Below are 21,153 nucleotides of genomic sequence, written 5' to 3' on the forward strand. Positions count from 1 at the left end.
ATTCAGTCTGATTAAGAAGAGAAAAGACACTCCTGTCAACTGCATTATATTTTTCTGTTTCTCATAAATTCATGGTTTTCAAATACTAAGACCATCTAAAGAAGTGAGAAATGTTTTATAGAGTCTCTCCTTTCTGTATTGCTTTCCCCAGAAATGTGACATGGAGATCTCTCAACTGTGAAATGTATTTGAATTACATAGAGTGGATTTTTTTCTGTAAGTAGTGCTTGTCAGTAACAGAAGTGCCTGCTTCTTTATTGCTCAGAAAGCAGTTTCCAGCTCAGCGTTTATGGAGCAACATTCTTGTTTAAACATTGTGCTCTAAGTGTATGAAACAGTTGACTGATCTCTGATTGTTAAATGAATATTGGAATAGAAATGAAACAGGTTTAGAATTTGAAATTGACCTGTTCTGTGTTGCATTGAATGGTGTTTTGTGATGTTTCAAAGGGAGAAGCTCTTTAAAGTATTGCCAGAGTAATTTATGGCAATTAAGTTTTATTGCAAATCATGTTACCATTTACCTGGGGATAAAAATGTACTTGACTTCATAATAATTTTGTAGTGAACCATGAAAGACATCAATTAAGCAAAATCTAGAAATACAGGGCTCCCAAATGATCTTAAAAAGCAACCACTTTTCAAGATAAACCCCATTCATTTCAGGTTGTGGTTTGTAACGAGATTAATGCAGGCATGAACTGTAGTGTAGCTGAAATGTGGGCAAGAGGAATAAAGCAAATTATACCAACTTGGCCTCCTGCAGTCTACAGATTTGCAGTACTTATGACCAAAAAATGCACTGTGGGATTTGTCAGCGACTATTTGTATTTTAGCACACAGGGCTAAGTAGGGAGATAAGAGAGAAGTTCCCATTACAATGGATGCTATAGCAGGAAATTCAGAGATTCAAACTGTAGCTGAATTGAATTGATAAGGTTCATAATTAGATGGAGGACGAGAGAGAAATCGTAATTAAGGGGTGGTTTTTGTTATCTGGAACCTGTCTCCATGGTGCACTGTTAAAAGACAATTAGGGTACAATCTTGACATTTGCAAATATGATTTAAAGAGATTATTCAGTATCAGCATACATGCCAGGGAGTGTTTGAGAGAGATGTGCTGGCAAGAGATTTAGCCAGTCAGACAGCTCAGATGCTTTGCTCATTCCTTTATAGTAATAGGGAATGAAAAGTAGAGCTGTGGTTTACTGTATAAGTGGGATTGTCTAAAGGATGTAAATGGGGGGGGGAACAGATATCCACAATATTCTATGCAGAGTCTGTAAGCAATTGTTCTGCCACACTGTGTGCACCTGAAGCTGCAGATCTTGTCTTCATCTATATGAGATAATTGTACCTGCTGGAAAAGCAGCATGTACCTGCAGAACCTCACCACCCTTGTGCTGAGAGAGGGTTATGTCTGGACACAGGAGCTCTTCCTGCCTTAAAGAATATCATGGAGAAAAGGAGCCTCAAGATGGTTTATACTATATGCAGTAGCTGCTGTTTTGTTCTTGGTGGCTGTAGGAGGGAAGGAGGGAATTCCTGTGGGAACAGGTAGCAGAAGGCCCTGTCTGACAGCACAGGTGAGGTTGTCTTTTAACTTGCTGTTGCCAAGGACTCCTGTTGAACTCTACATCTGCATGAGTTTCACTTTCAAGTGAACCTGTTGCCACAGTAATGGGTTATCATTTTTCACTATTTTGCCTCATGTTAACTTTTATCTTTTGAGGGATTCTGTTACTTTTCATCCCCTGGCTGGGGGTTTACAGCATCTTGAAGGAGGGCCCTACAACTGATGCAGTATGTGAGGGAACTGTGGGGTGATATTAACCTATAACAGAACAGGCAGTGTCAGCAGTACAGGAAATACTATTGATACCTGGTACTGTTTTGTTTTATGTGACTTATGCCTCTGGTTAAGCTGTCATTGCAGCCACAACTGACTGCTGCAAGACACTCTCCTCCAGAAGCGCAGGAAGTGGAAGCAATGTGGGGAGACAGCTCTGGAATTGCTGTCTGGAATTGCTCTTGTGAGAGGCAGGCTACAAGTGAGCAAGAGGAACCATGAGGGTGGAGGTGGCAGTGCAGGAGGGGAGAGAAGTGCCTGATTGAGTGGAGAAGGGAGATGAGAGCTGCAGGACAGAGGGGTTTATGCTAGTACCCAGCCCAAGGATGTCTAAGGTGGCTCACATAGCAGAAGTTCAGGCCACTTATTCCAGTCTAAAACTGACTTCCAAACCTGCGTACCTGCCCTTATATCTTTACCCTAGCTGCTAACACTGACTTCTTTTCCTGATTTCAAACCCCTGTGCTGTTAGTGGATAGCAAAATGTCACTTATAATCCCTGTTGTTAGTAACTGTTCTTCTAAATGTCAAAGCATTTTCCTTTATTCACTGAGCTGATATGTTGACAGCTGTGCTGATCTAGTCATCATTATTAACCATATATTATTTCATTTTGAATATCCTTTTAGCAGTACAAGATAGGAAAATAACTGTGCTTTGATGCCTTGCATGTCACTTCATTACAGTGACACTGCTCATTGCACAGCTGAGCTCCATGTCCCATTTTGACACTCTGATACGGCATAGATTGTATGGCAGTGGACTGGTTTCTGTTGGTGCCTGTCTTCAGGCTGTCTCTGTTATTTTAAAGACTTATCTTATGATGGGTCATACCATATTGCTGCTGATGGATTCCTGGGTGCTCAGAGTTAGGCATGCCTTGTGCCCTTGTTCCATATGATACACCAGTCTTTGTGGGAACAGCCTATGTAGAAAGGAAAGATGCAGCAGAGTGCTTTGAGCAAAGAAAAGCAGTGTTTCTTGAAAAGAGGAAAGGAACATTTCTTTTTGCAGATGAATGAACAAACTCCTCTCAAATGTGAGCGTGTCTCGTGTTAGAGGTGGTGGGCTGTTTGTGGATGATGGGCACAGGAACTGGATAGCATGCCCCTTGGTAACAAATATAGTAATTGATAGTAATTGATGAGCAGCAAATCTCGTGAAGGAGGAGTGTGTAAATGAGTGTGTGGTTTATGGACTTGCAGTATTTTACCTTATGTACTAGAGCTGAGATCTGTTCCACTGATAATCTTGTTTTCACATCTCTCCTGTCTGTTCAGCTTTCAGACTCGTATTGATGAATGTGTCAAGCAAATGTCTGATATCCTCTGTCAAGTGAAAGGGACGGGAAATGTTGCTGCTAATGCCAGAAACACCGTTGCACAGGATGCAGATAATGTCCTGAGGCCATTGATGGATTTCCTGGATGGAAAGTAAGGGAGTGTTCAAGTACATGTTACACATACAGTGCATCAGATTGGGAACAGGAAGGGAGAAGGAAAAATAGTTTCACACTCTTGAATTGTTCTTAAGATTTCCAGCCTCCAAATTTTCAGGAAGAATTAATGACTTTTCTTCCCAAAGCTGCATCTTTTATGCCATGGATTACCTCTTTAGCCTTCACTGAGTGTCAGAGCACACTGTTCTCCTTTCTCCCTCTGGCAATTATAGCAATCAGCAAAACACACTGCTGATCGGGTAGTGGGAAAGACTGAAATTATGAATTTACTAGCTATATACTCTTTTCCTATACAAATAGCACGGTATCCTATTAGCAAACTTACTGCAAACCATACTTACACGAGATAGTTACACTGCTGGCATCCCAGTCATGTAAGCTTGTTTGTTCTAGTCATACCTAGTGCTATTCTGACTAGAAAATGAGCTTCTGAACTATGTGAGGCATATAAGCTTGATCCATTGCTTTAATTGACTGTTGCTATTAACACCACGCAGTGTGATTCAGCTGTACAGGGGCTTTTTTTGGCTAACTGCACATAATTCTCATCAACTAAGCCTTGAACTACAAAGAAAAATAGTTTTTAATCACTGTAGAAGTTAAACTTCTTGCTGATGCACAGCAATTCTTTAGTTTGAAAATGGTGGCCAGCAATTTTCATAATAAATGGTGTGAGAGATGTGAAGCTTTATGAGTTTAAAATACAGTTTTTTTTGTTGCTCTTTGTATTGATTGTCCTGTCTTTCTTTTGGGTCACTATATAGTAAGTGGCTGTCTGCAGGAATCATTACATCTAGGAGCTTTTCATTTGGGTGTTTTACATGCATGCCTTCACAAATCCTCAGAAACTGCCTTCCTTTGTATCACTGGGAACTTGATGGGCTGAAGACCTTTCATCCAGATGTGGAGGAAGTCATTTTGATTATGATAATCTGAGCTTGGATTATTTTCTTTCCTCCTATGCAAGAGAGTCTTTTTAGATGCTTTCTGGATCCTACCCACATCATTCTTGTCCCTTTTCAGCTTTGTTAATTTGCTGTCTAACTAGCTATGGGAAGAAGGGAAACTTGCACTATCGCCTGTGCACTACTGCTGGCTGCAGAGTTCCTGTTTTGTAGCATTCCCACTGTGATCAGTTAACTGCCAAAATCTAACAATAATTTCAAAGAAGAATCTAACATTTCTTGACCTTTTTGATAGTCTGTACAATGGCAAAGGAGGAATAACTAAAGAGAGAAAGCAGAACTTCTTTATGTAAAAAGGCATGGATAAATGTATGGCAGGTGATTGGTGGTGGATATAATTGGCACAAAATACAGAGAAATCCAAGAAATACTTCAAGGTGATTATAGATGTGGAAGATTTAGAGATTTCAGCAGCTGCCAGAAGCTGTGCAAGAACTTTGGCCTAGCAGTCTGGGAAGTATTAATTTAAGTATTCAACAAAAGTCATAATAAACCCTTCAATTTAAACCCTATTATTCTGTATTTGTTTGTATTTTTTCCCTATATATGCTGTAAACCCAATACATCAGGAAGTATCTTGTTAAAGGGAACTAGTTCGATTGTATGTGCTCTTATGTGGCATATTCCCAGCCACCATAACTTTGTGATGCCTTCTGCAGTCCCAGGCCAATAAACAGAAATGGTTGAGATCATAAATGCTGTTAATTGCTATTAGCCAGATATCTTCTGTGTTAGAACTCAAATGATGAAGACAGGCTGTACTTCATGAAAAGGGAAGATTTGCACCCTTAAACCAGTCATTATGTTGAACTGCTTTGGATGGGGCACTGATTCTCCCATACACATCTCCTTTTCCCTGCAAATTGCATTCCTTGAACTTACTCGGTTCTTTCTCTCTCCCTGCAGCCTGACACTGTTCGCAACCGTGTGTGAAAAGACAGTGTTGAAGAGGGTGCTGAAAGAGCTCTGGAGGGTAGTAATGAATACCATGGAGAAGCTGATTGTGCTGCCTCCTCTGACAGATCATACGGTAAAGCATTTTCTCGTTCCTGACTCATAGCAGAAAGTGTTGCCATTGCCTGTGTAACTCATCTCCTTGTCCTAATGAGTCATCTGCCCAGGTAGATTTGCCTGCATGTAGCCCACTCAAGGATGGAAAAAATATGTCTGTAACCTGGTGAAGAAAGAGAGCAGCACTATTTATAGTAGGCTTGCAAAATACAGAGCATACTAAAAAAAAACCCCAACAATTAAAATTCCATGATCCAAAAGGAGTTGCCATCAAGTATATCAAACCACATTGATTAGGGATTTGCAATCCTTTAAAGAGAGCTGAGTATGTGGGATTATTGGGCAGTTAGTGTTGTCCTCATGGCATTAGATCAACACCTGTAAACACTTTTTCCTAATTATGTCATCTGTTCAAGTGTCTCTCTGTAAAGATGTGGTTGATTTAGGCTTGCTTTTTAATGAAACAGCCTCCCATTTTGCCCCCGAGAAGGCTTCAGCATCAGTATGGGCTGGCATGATTTCTGTGTCTCTTATGGTGAGGAACTGGAAGCATGTCCAGATAGTTGGCCTTCAAAAGCAGTCTTTTATATAATTGTTCAGCTGTGTGGATGTGCTGAATGAATGTGTGTTATGAATGTAGTGATGCTTTTAACAATGGAAGATTAACTCTTCCCCAATTTTGAGAAACCATAGAAACTGTTTAAATGTTACTCATGCATGCCCAGCTGCTCTGGGGAATGACACAGTTGGAGGCAGTGTGAAGTTTGGGTTATAGCCTCATTATTTGGAGGTGATCCAGAACTTCTCTTCATCAATGTGTTGGAGTAAACTTTTGGTCTGTGGCTTATTTATACTGATGTATTTTTTCCCCAGCACTGGGTAGAACATTAGTGTTTTCACTATTCAGTAGTTGCCTGTATATTTTGAGTGGAGTTCTTGAGTTGCAGTGTCTAGAGAATTGATGCAAACCTGCATCTTGCACTAGGTGTTTCTTGTTCTAAGAGGGAAAGCCTTTGTCTCTGGCCTTGATGCTGACAGCTTTAAACAAAACTGCTGAGATGCAGTGTGCTGTTGTACCTGCTAAGCATAAAATTAGCATGAGGTGTAATTTGCTAAAGACTGCTTGCTCTGAGCTCGGATTTGGAGTAATCGTTTCTGCTTGCCTTTTTGATTTATAAAGGAGGAAAAGAAAATCTAAATTTAAGAGGATGAAATTTCTTTTTTTCAGTTGAATTGTTGCAGAAAGGAGTCTTTTAGGACAGGTGATAAAATCATCATGTAAGAGTAGCATTACCATGTCTCCTTCACAATTGAGGCACTGAGATCAAGGGCCTTGGAGAGAACCAGGGAGGAGTTGCCTGAGCTTTATATATGCTAGTTTTGAATTTTAAAGGCAGAGTGGGAGATTTGATTCAGCGCTTGCATCATGAAGAAGGCAGTAACTGTGATCAGATAATTCTGCCAATCTGCAGGATGTTGCTATAAACCACTTTGATTTTTATGTTTTTTTTTCTTAATAAATTGTCTTTGTTCCCATCACTTCAGTGTCAAAATGAGAAACAATTTTTGTGTAATGAAGTGCATCCTCAGCTGTCTGAAATAATGAAAAATACTCATAGCTGGATTTTCAGCTGTCTAATCCATTGTGTCTTAGTGAGGAGGTTGAACAAGTCCAGACTGGAACAGAGTTGCCATTTCAAAAAGTTGTTTGTGAACAATGCAGTGATTAAACTGGCCTTGTCTGCAGTCCTTGAGCAGGCTACCTGTGGTGAGGTGCTTGATGGGCTACAAGAGCAGAGAGCTGCTCGTGCTGTCCCCTGAGATGTAGTGATTTATCCTGTCACCTCCAAATTTTCATCATCCTCAGCAGTGAAGAGTGTCAGGGCAAGACAATGCAAAACTCAGGGCTGGCAGTGTTCTGAGCACATCAGACTCAGAAAGAACCCCAGGCACTGTAATTCAGTTACTCCCAGACCTCAGCATTAGAAACCCTAGTGTTGCCTCTCCATGGCAGAAGGACACTGAATGGCAATTTTCCTCTTAAAACTCCTCTGCAGGCCTTAAGTAATAGGGGATATTCATAGTAGGAGACATTCCCTTTTGTGGAATATTTGCTCTACTTTCCGTAGAACTGATAGAGGTGCAAAAGCATTTTTGATGGTGGTTGTGGAAAGCATATTTGGGTAGAGGGCTCCTGACACTGCAGTGTGTCCCACTTGTTGCTTGCATTGTTGTCACTGCACAGTGCTGTAATTCCTTTTACTCTCCAGACCGATCTATTCCAACTAAATTTTCTTCCCTATATCACACAGGGAATAAAATCTGAGCTCTGCTCTTCTGTTCTCTTCTGCTTCTGGAAGATTTTGTGTAGGGTGGGAGAGCAGTCAAGTACTTCCATATCCCAATGGGGATGGGGCAGTTTGACAGCCTCCCACCCTGACTACCTGAGCTGCAGGTCCCTTAATGACTTTCAGATGAGGCTTCTCTCTGAGCATGGACTGCTGTGGGTTGTGAGATTAGGAGCAACATGTTCTCCAGTAACTCACTGAGCAGTTCACAGCTAGTTTTAAGTAAAGATCAACATTTAGTTGAGCACTCTCTGTCGTGGGTGAGTGGATATGCAAACACAGCCCTCTGGGAATCTTTATTTTGGGGTTCTGTGCACAACACTCTGGGATATTAATGGATTAGTTATGCATTTCTTTCTCCTTTGCTGCTTAGGACAAAACTATAGTGTGCCATCAGTGAGTAGTCTGGTCAGTGAAGGGTTGCTAAATTTACACAGAGATGATTCCTCTGGAGCCTCTCCTTTATATATCTCACATAGTACACTGCAGCCATTCACGTGAGGCTCCATTTATGCTTGCTCCTGCTGTGCTTTTTTCCTGCTTGTCAGACTTCCCTTCCCTAAATGAGAACGTGGTCCAGGATAAGAAAATTTTCTTAAAGCTGTGGAAAGATTTCACACATGAATTCCAAATTGGCTGTTCTTCAAGCTCATCTGCAAGCAGCAACACTCCAGACCTATTCTGTGCTGGCAGAGAGGGTGGCTTTAAGAGGTTTTCTGAAACCTTTCTTAACTTGCATTAGTTTAAATGAAGCCTCCCCCTTGTGCTAGCTAGGAACAGGAAAGTCTAAGACTGCCTTTGTGATGAGAAGAAAAAGCTTTCTTATCGTTAAATGAAATGATGGTCTGTGAACTGCACATGTGCCCAGGTCTCTGTACTGACAGGTAATTATTCCCTTTCTCATCCCCACTTTTAAGCCTATTTCCTCAGAGTAGCCAACAGCTAAAAAATAGTCTTAATTCTTGGTGGTAGTGAACATTACCTGATGATAAAGTTTTTTAAATGAACTTAAATGCTGCTAATAAACGAACACATATCACTGTTGAATATAGCAATTTAAAAAAACCTGGGAAAGGAATGTACCAGATGAGACTAGGTTGGATTGGTTTGTCTCAGTATGTACTCAGCCTGAGTAATAATATGTTTTCCAAAAGGATTGGATTTCAAAGGACTTGCAAGCAGGCTTCTGTTTCCTAAGTTTGTCTGTTGAGCAGTAGGACAGTTAAGCTGTGAGAGTTTGAGCCTCTTGGAATATAAAGCAGTGTAGTTCTGCTGGGTTTTAGCAATTAGTCAGTTGATAATCCTTCTCTAAATGCTTTCCCTGAGGGGGGGAGAGAAAACTATTAACAAGGAATTTGAAATCTTTGTATTATGGAATACAGGTGTCTTTCATGTTTCCAAAAAGTTTAGGAAGGTAAAAGTAATTTTATGGGAAGTACCAGGAAAAGCAGCACTGATGTCTGCCCGCTTTACAGCTGTGTTTGCCACAGAGCGAGGCAGAAGCAATTTATAATAAGGACTTCTTTTTTCCTTATATTCTACCCTTGAAATTTGAATCAATTCTGTTGCAGGGAAATTTTTCTCAAAACTAACTGGTATTTAAGCTTAGTTGTTTTCATTCCCTAGGGGTGCATCTGGAATAAATGTTGTCTGTAGAGCTTTGTGTTGTGTTTTCCATGAATAAACCTTTTTGAGGAGGTATAGAATCCTGTTTACGAAAATGCCATTTGGCAGAGGAAGAAGCTGTCCAGATTTTCATTAGATGTTACCAGCACTGATGACAAACTCAGCATAAAAGAATTTCTCCTTGCAAACACATTGACAGAGATTGGCACTGATGGATGAGGATTTTCTTAGTGGGCAAGGAGTGAGTAGTAGTTATAAGCAGCTTTGTTCCTTGAAGTGTATCAAGTCACTGGATATTGCTCAGGGTTACCCACCTGCCCTCCTTACGTGCCTAGGCTGGTTAATGTTGTTGTTCAAATGTATATTAAAAGAAGGTGTCCAGTGAACCATGAACATTCTGTATAAGGTAAGTTAATTGTTAGTGTGTTTTGAGACTACTCACTTTTTCAAAATTCAGGTTATAAAAAATGTTTGGGTTTGGTTTGTTTTGGTTTTTTCTGTCTTCTGCTTGGTCAACAGGCATGAAAACCTGCATTTTAAGACCCATAAGTCAAACTTTGTGGGTAGAACAGCAGGCACTGTATTTGGTGTGGCCCACATTGAGATCTCTGTGTTCATTCTGTTAAGCAGTCATCCTGAACCTCTCTTGCTGGAAATACAGAGAATTTTGTACTCTTTTGGTTAGAGTGTTGTACTCTTTAGTGCTACCTATTGGGTACTGGCAGCTTCACTTGCTGCCAGTCTTATTTCAGAAGCTTTCCTTTATGGGTGCATTGTCCTTGCTTGCACTTCTCTCTCTATCATCCATGTCATCCCCCCTCCCCCCCCCCCCCCCCCCCCCCCCCGAATTTAATCAATTATCAAGAGTTTCTTTTTAGGTACAAAGTCAATAATGTTCGTTCTGTATTGATCTGTATTCAACAAACATAAAAGGCTGAGGAACAGCGAGGGTTAGATGATGGTTACAGACTGAGCACATCAAGAGATTGTCTCTGATTTCAGGTCACAGAGTCTTTTAATTTGAAGAAATTTCTGAAGCTGAAAAAACTAAAGAAAAAGTATCTCATCTAAAAATTCCCTTCTGGATTGCTGTTGTAATGCACAGAGGGTGTCCCGTGTCCCTGGAGTGGGTCTCAGTCTTTGCAGTGTTACACCTGTAAACTGTTTGCCTGCTTTCCTTCTGTAAAAGGGTGCCTGCTACCTCTAGGAACAGGTATAAAGACAGTTTTTGCTGAGGGGAACCCATCAGTGTGGCTGATGTTAACTTTAATCATAGGGGAATAAAAAGAATTATTTCAGCAATGATCTTTGCACTTGAACCCAATTCCCTCTCCTCTACAAATGCTGGTATGGGTAGTTCCTGCTCCACAGGGTACTGACTTAAAAGGCAGCAAGTAAACAAACACTGAGGAAGACAGCAAAGAAAAACCCCAAGCTAAGTGGCACAGGCAGGGGTAAAGAACAATGTATTAATTCTGGGTTTACATCTCTCTTCATTACAGTTTGAGGTATTTTGCTGTTGGGAGTAGTTGGGATGGTGAAAGGCTGTTGAGATGAGAAGAGATGGTAAAGGAGACAGAAGGAGGGCTGTGGGAAGGAAAACTGTTCTTGCTGGAAGCCTGTGGGGAAATGTGGTCCTCAGTCCTCATGGAGCCAGCAGTACCCAAATGAAATGAGCTTCATCTTCTCCCAAGTGTTTTCCTGAGCAAAAAAACCCTACTGGAAAGTGCCACCAGCAGTGTCTGTCTCTGTAAGGTTATTTCAGGTACTTACCTGAGACATCCCGCAGGCACTTCTCAACTGACACTTGTGGTGACATTGACATGTGCTTTTAATGCTAGCCCCTAATGACCAATTACAGCAGGGAGAGCCAAAGATCATCTTTGAGAGCTCAGTGCTCCTGACATACTGAAGGGTTTCCTGACAAAGATAATGGAGGGGAGATTTACCTGGGGAAGGGGTCCCAGTAGCTTTGTCTTGGTCCAAAAACCAATCCCAGATTTAGTTCCCAGATTCATTCCCTAGAGGTGCACCTGGAGTAAGAGCTGTCTGCAGAGCTCTGTGATACATTTTCTAGGAATAAGCAACTTTTTCTGGGTAAGTGTAGCCTCTGACCAGCCTGAGAAGGCTGAAGTAGAGAGCAAAGTTTCATGATATGATAGATGCAGAATTTATAGCCACAATTACAGTAGATTGCTGTTTTATACCAAATACAGTAATAGGCAGTAGTGTAAAAATCTATTGTGCTAGAGTGTGAGTGGCTTGAAGCAAGATTTCTCATCATTGGTGTTTATCTCTCTTTGTTTCTTCATTGATCATACAGCATCAGTAAGCCACAGTGGGGGAAGAAGAGCCATTGGCCAAGCTTTTGACATGTAAAGGCAGTGCTGTAGTATTCTTCACTGGACTTTGTTTGCCACGCAGTTTTGGTTCTGATCTCATGTGTGCTTACTCCCATCCCAGTAGTTAGGCTCTGCTTCTATAGAGATATTGTCATCAGTTGTGTGATTTGTTGCTTTGGCCAGTCTTTAGCTGTCTTCCTTCATGCTTGAAAAAGACCTGAGATCCAAAGAAGCACTTGGAGACAAAGCCAGCACACTGACTTCACCCCTAGCCTGCGCCTTCCATTTGAAGACACATCCTGTTTAAATGGGTGGCTGAAGGAGTGAACCAGTCAGCAGGATATTGTGCACCAAAATAGCGCTTGATGTGGTATCCACAGAAATTCCAGGTTTTGTATTAGGTAATAAACTGGCAAGGAGTTGAGTTGCAACTGGCCTTGGGGTTCTAGCTATGAACTGACTTGACTTGCTCAAAGGAAAAATATGTGACTCTTGTTTATGATCTTTTTTTCACCCTCCTTTCTTTTCTAACTTCTTGCAATCATAGGGCACACAATTGATTTTCAGTGCTGCTAAAGAACTGGGACACTTGTCAAAGCTGAAGGTATTGTTCTGCATGGCTTGTGTTAATGTCCGTGTGTGTAAGCATGGAAGTGTAGTAGCATGTAGCATGTCCTGTGCTTCCAGTGGTTTGTCGCTGAATGCAAACATAGAGAAATGCCTTTAAATGCATTTATGTGCATTCTGTGCATGTGCATTTAAATGCATTCTGCTAACATTAGTATTGTGTTAAACTGTTAAATTTTATTGTGAGTTTAATTATCCAAGTAGTTTCTTCTGTAGCTACAGTATTTGGCATATGACAATTAAAAATGAAAAAGGCAGAGTTTATAGAATCACAGAGTAGTTTGGGTTGGAAGGGACCTTAAAGCTCATTCAGTTCCAAACCCCTGCCACAGGCAGAGACACCTTTCACTAGAGCAGGTTGCTCCATTGAGCTTGACCTTGAACACTTCATACAAAGTTAACTGGCCAGTTCTTCTGTATCTCCATGTAGAAGATAAGAGGGAGTCCCTTATGTCATCCCAGTAATGAGAAACTGGTCAGAAAGATGATTGTGCTAGCTATTAATGAATTATATTAACTGTTACAAAAATAGCTGTTACTTATGGAAGAGAGCCTGTGTCTGTAAATTCCTTCTGCGTGGGCTGTCTTTGCAGGCAAGCTGGCAATTAGCATGAAGGCTATGTTGATGTGTGCTGACAATGCATGACGTGACAGTGCATGACATGAGCGTTACGAAATGCACGCCACCTCATCTATCCTAATCAAGCATTAATTCATGGGTCACAATGGGAATGGTATGAAAAGAGTGACACCTAACAGCATTCAGATTGCACTCTGTTGTAGTTTGGCTTGTGCTACACCGCAGGTATTGTGCAAGAGGAGCACTAAATCTGAAGTGTCACAGGGCACTAACTGTGCAAAATGCTGCAAGAAAGGGCTGAATGTGAGCTCTGTCTCAGAGTGTGATCAGGGAAATCTTCCCATAGCAAAGGGCATTCTCCAAAGTGATTAGTGCAATTTCAAAATGCATTCATCTTCTCCCATAATTATTTTTGTCTTGTGTACTTATTACAGCTGTCTGTATAGGACTTCCTATTTCTCTTGCCCAGCAGCCATACATCACATGCATGTTTATGAGCCAGGACAGTGTATAACTCATTTTAGTCCTTATTAGCAATCCTAGTAAGTGATCTGGACATGCAGGTGTGTCATTAGATGCACATGCAATCATTTTCTCCAGCTGTTACATAGCATTTAACACTGACATGAGGCAAACCTTAGAGTATGGTTCCCCAGGGGGATAGCTGTCACTTGTGCTGAGGGTGGCCTCATGCACTCCCACTGCCAGGCTGTCCTAACTGGTGACTCCCAAGGATTTCACTACCTCCACCACTTCCTGTGCATGCAATGTTCTCTGTCACTTCCATGGGAGGAATGGGGAGCAAGGAGCTGTGCAGCCAGCCTGGGAGAGTGGGAGCTGGACCACAGCCTCCAAACATGACTTCCTTTTCCTGTAAGTACTTGCATCCCCTTTCAAAACAAATCAGCAAGAATGGAACATTTAGGGAGAGAGAAGCCATCCCTGCCTTCTGTGTGCATGCCTCATGTCAAAGGGAGAGAGCTCTGAATTTGTTCTAGGTTACAAGCACAAGTTTGTGCACAGATTACAAGTTCCTGTGGCTTGCTTGCATTCTCGGGCATTACATTCACCGTTATCTTTTACTTCTAATGTATTTTCTCATTACTGGAATTTCTTAACGTGTAAAAAGTGCCTTTTGCCAGGAATGAGTTGGAAGCTTTGTGGGTTTCCATTTGCATTGGTCATGAAGGCCATCCCTCAGCAGCACCTTGTCTTCAGTTGCTATAAAGCTCAGCTTCAGTAACTCTGCACTGCACTGTTAGAAATGCATGTAATCATGCAAATCAGGCAAGCCCTGGTGTGTTCAAGCCTTTCTTTGCATATCCACATATAGGACTGCAGCGGCACAGGTACACAGGGTTTTGTATGTGGCAAGAGAGCCACACAGAGTGTGAAAACACTCTTACCACCTGAATTTTGTAGACACTTAGTTCAGACAGATGGTGTGAACTCATATTGAGTCCAGAAATTTCCAGAAGAGTAAAGGTGTTCCAAGAGTGTAAACTGTTGGGTCTGTTTAAGCATTGTTGATATACGTATATATATTTACTCTTTTGTTTTTGTAGGCACATACAAGGTAACAGGGAAGGCATGGGTAAATGGCTCTGCAGAGCCCCCCCTCTGTGCATTTTGCAGTTCCACTGAAAGCCTGGGAAAATTATGGGATGGATTTTAAGCTTTATTTGTCTTAAGTAGAACAGGGGGAACAGAGCTGCTGTGAATCAGATAACTCGGATGAAAAACTGAGACTGACAGACCCAGCAAGGACAGGCTCTGGTCCTGATGATGAATCAATTTCACAGTGTATTTTAAAGCCCTCAGAAAACCCACCATAAACCTGGCACCTTGGTGCCACATACCTGCCTCCTGTTTATTGTCAGACTCTTTCTGCTTGGTTTGGTTAATAGCCAGCTGCTGGAGCAAGGAGCAGCAGCCTTTTCTCCCTTGCACTGCCTCAGGGTAAGCTCTGACCACAGAGGTTCTTCTGAGAGTACCTGTGGAGAACACAAGGATGAGCCTGAGACACCAGGAAAAGATGTTTTAATTCTTGTGGGTTATTTACTACTTCTGCTTGAAGTTTCATAATTATTTGACATAAATATTTGTGACTTGCTCCTAGCTGCAGTCTGGGAAGTGCAGGGTCTGTGCAGTCCTTTCTAGGAACAGTCTGGGATTCAGAGAGGTCTGATATGAGTGGAATGACAGTTGTGGGCTCCTCTGCGTAGGTGAAGGCATTACCAGTCCAGTCACTGAGTTATTTTTACATAATGTGTTGAACTCCGTGGCACTCAGAAGCTCTGTTAGAAAGCAGTGACATGTTGCTGTGCATTGAGAGCATGGGCACTGGGTGATGTGACTACTCAAGGTGGGGCTGAATGAGTTCTGTAGGTGTTTAAAGAGAAAAATGCTGACCATCTGGTTTCTGTCACATTGTGGGTAATCTGGCAGGCAGACCTAGAAGGTAATTTCAGCAGACATGAAAGTCACTTTGCCTTCGGGACACAGCTACCCTGTCTAAATTGGCCTCTCCCATGAGCTTGGCCTTGGACTTTGGCTCATTGTGAGCTTAATCTGGCTGTCAGACAGAGAAAAGAATGTTTTACCCTCTGTGTACTCAAGTGTGAAGCCACATCATCTTCAATTGAATTACTTCCAGCTCACAAAGAAGAGGGAGGTGAGCTATTGCTCCCCTAAGGACAGCTTGCTGCCATAGAAGAATCCTTGCAGCTTACAGAGTATTCTGCCATTGCACATAGGTCTCCAGACCAGGAAAATCCTGTGTGTGGGAAGGAGGCAAGTTGAGACATGGCTCTACTATTCAAGAAAGCATGGTGCAAACTTGTCTGAGTTACTGCTGACTTGAGAGACATCTTCTGTACACTTTAAAGCAGCACTGTGGAGAGGTGCTAGCTAGATGTCTGTCAGAAGGGTGGCAAATGCCTAGCACTGAACCTAGACTGCAGTGAGACCCGTCTCCATCAGGCAGGAGATGGATCAGGGTGGATAATGAATGGGAACAGCACCAGGCAAGGTGAAGAATCACCAGGCAGCTAGCAGGTTTATCAGCATGGAGCACACACAGGCATGCTATACTCAAAGCAAGTCAGTCGGTGTGTTTCCTAGAAAGTGTCTCATATCAAAGGCCATGACACGTTTAAAACAGGGATAAATAGCCTTTGCCTGATTTGTCTGGGCTGCAGTCAGCTGGCCTGACCCTCCAGCAGCTCACACAGAATTTGGGTTTGTGCAAAGCTTTTGACTCACTGAAATGTGCTGGTTTTCCTGAGACCTAAACTGAGCGTCAGAGAGAAGGAGCTAAGTGAAAAACCAAAGGATGGCACATCCTTGTAATCAGGCAGGAGTCTAACAGGGATATACTCTAATTGCGAGAAAAGGAATTCCTTGCCAAGAGATTCCTAGCTCTTTACTATTAGAGATGGAGGTCTTAATGGGAAAAACTTTTAGCAAAGGGGTTTCCTAGAACATGCTGCTTGTTTGCTTTTCTTTCTCTACACCAGTGATATATATTACTGACCTTTGCAGGTGAAAGGATTTAGAAAATCCACAAACAACGTGTAACAGCTTTGCCCAGTATCTGGTTCTGAGAATTTGTTGATATAAGTGGTATTTTAAGAGCTTGTTGCAGCTGCTCTAGAATGACAGGGTACAGGTAAACTCCTGTTTGGGTTTTCTAAGAGACAAAATGATTCTAAATTGATGCTTGCCTCTGTCTGGTTCCTTCCCTTATTTCACTCTTCTGTACCTGCAAGAAACAAAGAAAGTGGGTTTATTTTCAAGTTCAGGTATAATGAATGATTCTGAGAGACTCAATTAAGTGTTCCTTAAACAGCTGACTCAATGCCACAGCATGAATCCAGAGAAGGTGATGATAACCGAGGGCTTCTTTTGCTTTAGTCTCTGTCAGCCTGCTCATGTCAAATATAATGGTTGTTCACAGGATCATATGGTGAGAGAAGAAACTAGGAGTCTCACTCCAAAGCAGTGTGCTGTTTTGGATCTGGCACTGGATACGATCAAAGTAAGTGATTCCATTTATGTCTCAGTCATTCCCTTGCTCCATCCCCAAATACTATTTGGGAGGATAGTGCCTGTGCCAGTTCAAGAGATGGCTGGAGTCTGGTGCTGTGGTTACCAAGATAAAGGCTCTAAGTGAGTGATACTGCCGTGTTTGTGTACACCTGAGTAGACTCAGGTGATTGGCATACTTGGAGCCAGCCCATTTATATAGTGCTTTGGAAGAGGAAAGCCATGAGTCATAGGTATCAGTTGGTCTAAGAGCTGGGTTTCCAGTACAGAAGCCGTTTTGTGAATTTCCTCCATCTCTTTCCCATCCACACACACAAGTAGCATGTAAATGTTGGTTACTGGTTGCAGTTTGTCCACATTTTCTACCTGTTTCTTTTTACTCTTAGCAATATTTCCATGCTGGTGGGAACGGACTGAAGAAAACCTTCTTGGAGAAGAGTCCAGACCTGCAGTCACTTAGATATGCGCTCTCTCTCTACACTCAGACCACAGACACTCTCATCAAAACCTTTGTCCAGACTCAGACAGCTCAGGGTAAGGCTCTTTTGTGTTGTTGGCAAAGTTGAATGGAGCTGTCTGCTCTGTTTGTAATTACTCTGTCTTGTACTGCCAGTTTGTAGAGTGCTTTTGGCAGTAACATTTCTGGAAACATGACAGTTCAGAGCTTTTGAAGCTGGGAAGAAGTGGAGGAGAAGGGGGTTATTTCCCACTCAACTACATTTTGAGAGAGCAGAAATTTATGAAGCATAGGGCCTGGAGTGTTTTTGGTCCTTTTTTCTGCAATCCTCACTTAACAGTCACGTTTCATGAATTAATGTGGGTGGGTGACTGAAGTGGAATTTGAAGTTACTGTAGTGAGGCTTACACAGTGGTGTGAGAAACCATTTCAGCAAGACACCACCACAGAAACTAGTTGGTGCTTGTGTCACAGGCCTTCTGCCAGCAGCCTGTGTAGTCCTGATTGACAGGGAAGTGATGAGTCACAGAGCTACATGCTGCCTGTAAATGGAAAAGTCTCGTAGGAGAGCAACGAAAGCACTGTTTTTCTGCAGCCAATACAGGATGTGTGTGAGCTACATGATTACAAATCACTGCAGCATACTAATAAGCTGCTGGGTTGGGTCATTGGAGTTCTTTGTTAGCTCTCTGGGAAGCCATGAGAATGGTGCTATTTCATTGACCTGCAAGGGGGAAACAGTTAATTGTCTCTATGTTTCATTGTTTTCATGTAAACATCTCGAGATAGTTGTACAGAATAATTTGCTCCCATCAGTAAGGGACCATTAGTGGCTGACTGAATCTCACTGATTTCAAGAAGAGAGGACAGAATCCATTAAAGTTTAGATCAAAACTGAAACTGATATTGTAGGTTTTCAGGGTGTTTAAATACAAGCTTTGGCATTGGACTACTACATCCCAGCAGCAAAATCATTCCACTCCATGGGGGTGTCTTTTTACCATCTTTTTTCTTGGGGTACTTTTTCCTTCATTCCTTCCAAGCCTATGAGACGTGTTGACCCCACAAACTGTACTAACTCTGTCAGCATACTGTCCCACTGATCCCTAAATCAAGGGGAAAGCACTTCCAAGACAACACAATTTTCCCTCATGAAATGACTCTTTGATACTGGCATTCCCCAACCAGTGGAGAAATCACTGTGAGTTCTTGAGCAAAAACAAGGTTTGTTTCTAAAGTTAAAAATTTGAGTTCAGTTCTGAGGGACTGAATCATCCCTGCCTTTAGCAGCACAAGCAGCTTAGGCTGAAACACACTGCATTAAAACATTGAACTTAAAGGGTCAGTACCCGCATTTAAGAGTGGTCCTCTAGCTGTGTCCCAGCAGAGCAACGATGACATCCAGTGGCCAGACATGTCAAAGACTGCCACATCCACGGGAGACTTCAGGAACTTGACTGTTGCCGTTAGAGCTACAGTTTTTAACAGGAAACTTGTGTGAGCAGTGTGTTTTCAATCTTTGCTGCTCTACGGTGAATGTTTCCCATTATATATCCAGACCATGAATTAAAGCTAGGTTTGTATGTGGATCCTATTATGTTGTTGTGATGAGCCAAGATATGAGGGCATGTGCAGCACTGCTGTTCTACGCTCCATCCTACAGTCAGGAGTGTTTAAAATTAGAGGAAGAAGTTGCTCCATTGAAGCTGAAAAGTGGCAAATTCAAAGCTGGTATAAGAAAGCATCTTTTTGCAGTGTATTTGACTGTAAAACTCGACTGAGGGTGAGTTTATCAGATACATGAAGGTGATTGAACATGAGCTAAGAGCAACAGGAATATACAGAGTTGCCATGGAAGTGTGTAGGGTTGTAGGGTTGGTTTTATTTGTTTTGTTTTGTTTTGTTTTAACTTAGGAAGGGTGCAGCTCTAGCTTTAGGACACAAGATGCACTCATTACAAGGTGGTCCACTGTATCTTATAGCTGACTGATGACATCTTTTTGTGGCTGATCTGAGCCACTTTAGAAGACAGATAATGGGTCTGAGCCAGTCCAGATCATCATCTTCTACATTAGTAGCTTGAGAGTTTTGGGCCCTGTTTAGGGAATAGAAGACTTCAGCTACACCACCTTATTTCTATATGATCAATGATGGAATGTGTCTGAGAAAAGCATGACTTGCTCCTGGGATTGGGGCTGCAGACACTTCCTTAGTAACCCCAGTTGGCAGATTGGTTTGGAGATCTACACACGGGTTTGAGGAACAGTATTTACCCTGACATGTGCTTACCAGAGCTCTCTGACAGATGAGATCTGAATAACTCAAGCTTTTCACAAGCATTTGGGGGGCTGCATGTGGAAATATTTAAATGGTGACTGTTTGCCTCTCTTGCTTCACTGCTCAATGGTCACATCTTCCAGTTTCTGAGGTAGCTATTGCCCTCCCTTCCTTACTGAGAAGGATTCTATAGCACTATGCTGTTAAATGTTTGCTATACAAAGTTGGGTCAGGGCTTGTGATTCAGTTATGGCAGCACACATTCTGTTCTTGATTTAAGCCAGACAATCCCTTACTTGCAGACAACCTTGCTCTCCAAAGCCTGTGTTGGTGTTGAAGATCTAAAAAGATATTTTGTCTATTAAGAGCAAGAATATTTGTCTTTTATTTGTTTAAGTGACAACACTAATTGGATTGTAATTCATACTCTTCTCTCTCTGTCCTGCTCACTTCTTGCCTTTTGAATTCATGTCTCAGTGCATGATGGGAAAGGTATTAGATTTACCGCTAATGAGGACGTTCTTCCAGATAAGGGTATGTTCAAGACTAATGTTGTTATCCTAACAACATTACCCAACTGCCTTGCTTTTGAAGTCATCCTGCCCATGCTCAGAAACCTCTTCCAAAGAGACCCATTCCCCATAGCTCCCTATAGAAGTGAACCTTCACCAAATGCTTGCATCCCACAGAGTCACAGATTGCGCTGTAGAAGTCTGTACCTTGCCTGAGAGCCTGTCCCCAAGCTTGAGATTTATTAATGGGATATGAAAGCTGTCTTGAAAATGGACTGTTTTCTGAGAGATGCTATGGACTTGTTCACCTACCCTTTACCATGGGCTGCGTAATGCTGTTTCAAATCTTGGACTTGCATGCATATCGCCTACTGAGACAGGCTACTGTAGCACATGGTCATGTCTGATATGCACTCATGAACCATCTGGCTTGAAGATGGGGGTAACTAAAAGTCTCAGGAGAGCCCTAAAAAATTAAGTCGTCTTGTGTTTCATCTCTCAATTTATTGTTTGCTGTCCAAAGTCTTTCCATTATCTTAGGTGAAATAACATCTATAACCCATTGCACGAGCTTAGTTCTGCGGTTTCACCTTCCAGTATTGCAATACCAATGAGACTTCCATGCCAAGATTTAAATCAATTTGTCACTGACTGTGCAAGCACGTGTATGCATGCAGTTGTACAAGCTGTACAGTTTTTCGCTGGCCATCTACAAGGAGTTTTTTTTTGTCTCTGAGCATTTTGGTTAATAGAACAAGATTTTTGTATGAAAAGATGAGAATGAAGGTAGAAAAAATATCTGTATTTTTACTGCCTCAAAGGTAATGCAATGATTCCACTGTCAGGGCTCTGAAGCATGAGTGTCTCCCTTACAACCTCTTAATTACATCTTTAGTGTAGTTAAGACTTGAGTGTTTGACAGTGGTATTTCTGCAGATGTAGCCTGATAAAGTTGTTATATACTGTTGATAACCTTGTCTGTTCGCATGGAAAATGCCAACAGTGTGACAGACCCGCACTATCAGGTGGGTCAGGTCACTAATTAAGCTTT

At 41.9% G+C, this 21,153-nt stretch overlaps 1 protein-coding gene across 1 annotated transcript in view; it reads left to right on the forward strand.

Moving 5' to 3' along the window:
- The window catches only part of UNC13B (unc-13 homolog B), a 211,056-nt gene that overhangs the window by 183,961 nt on the left and 5,942 nt on the right, over nucleotides 1-21,153 (forward strand). Inside the window, exons 37-41 of the mRNA XM_034072659.1 lie at nucleotides 3,132-3,284; nucleotides 5,182-5,305; nucleotides 12,150-12,206; nucleotides 16,768-16,848; nucleotides 17,243-17,390. Of these exons, the coding sequence (XP_033928550.1) occupies nucleotides 3,132-3,284; nucleotides 5,182-5,305; nucleotides 12,150-12,206; nucleotides 16,768-16,848; nucleotides 17,243-17,390 (563 nt within the window). The remainder of the gene's footprint in view (nucleotides 1-3,131; nucleotides 3,285-5,181; nucleotides 5,306-12,149; nucleotides 12,207-16,767; nucleotides 16,849-17,242; nucleotides 17,391-21,153) is intronic.

Source organism: Melopsittacus undulatus, chromosome Z, assembly GCF_012275295.1.
Source record: "Melopsittacus undulatus isolate bMelUnd1 chromosome Z, bMelUnd1.mat.Z, whole genome shotgun sequence".
Taxonomy (NCBI): Eukaryota; Metazoa; Chordata; class Aves; order Psittaciformes; family Psittaculidae; genus Melopsittacus; species Melopsittacus undulatus.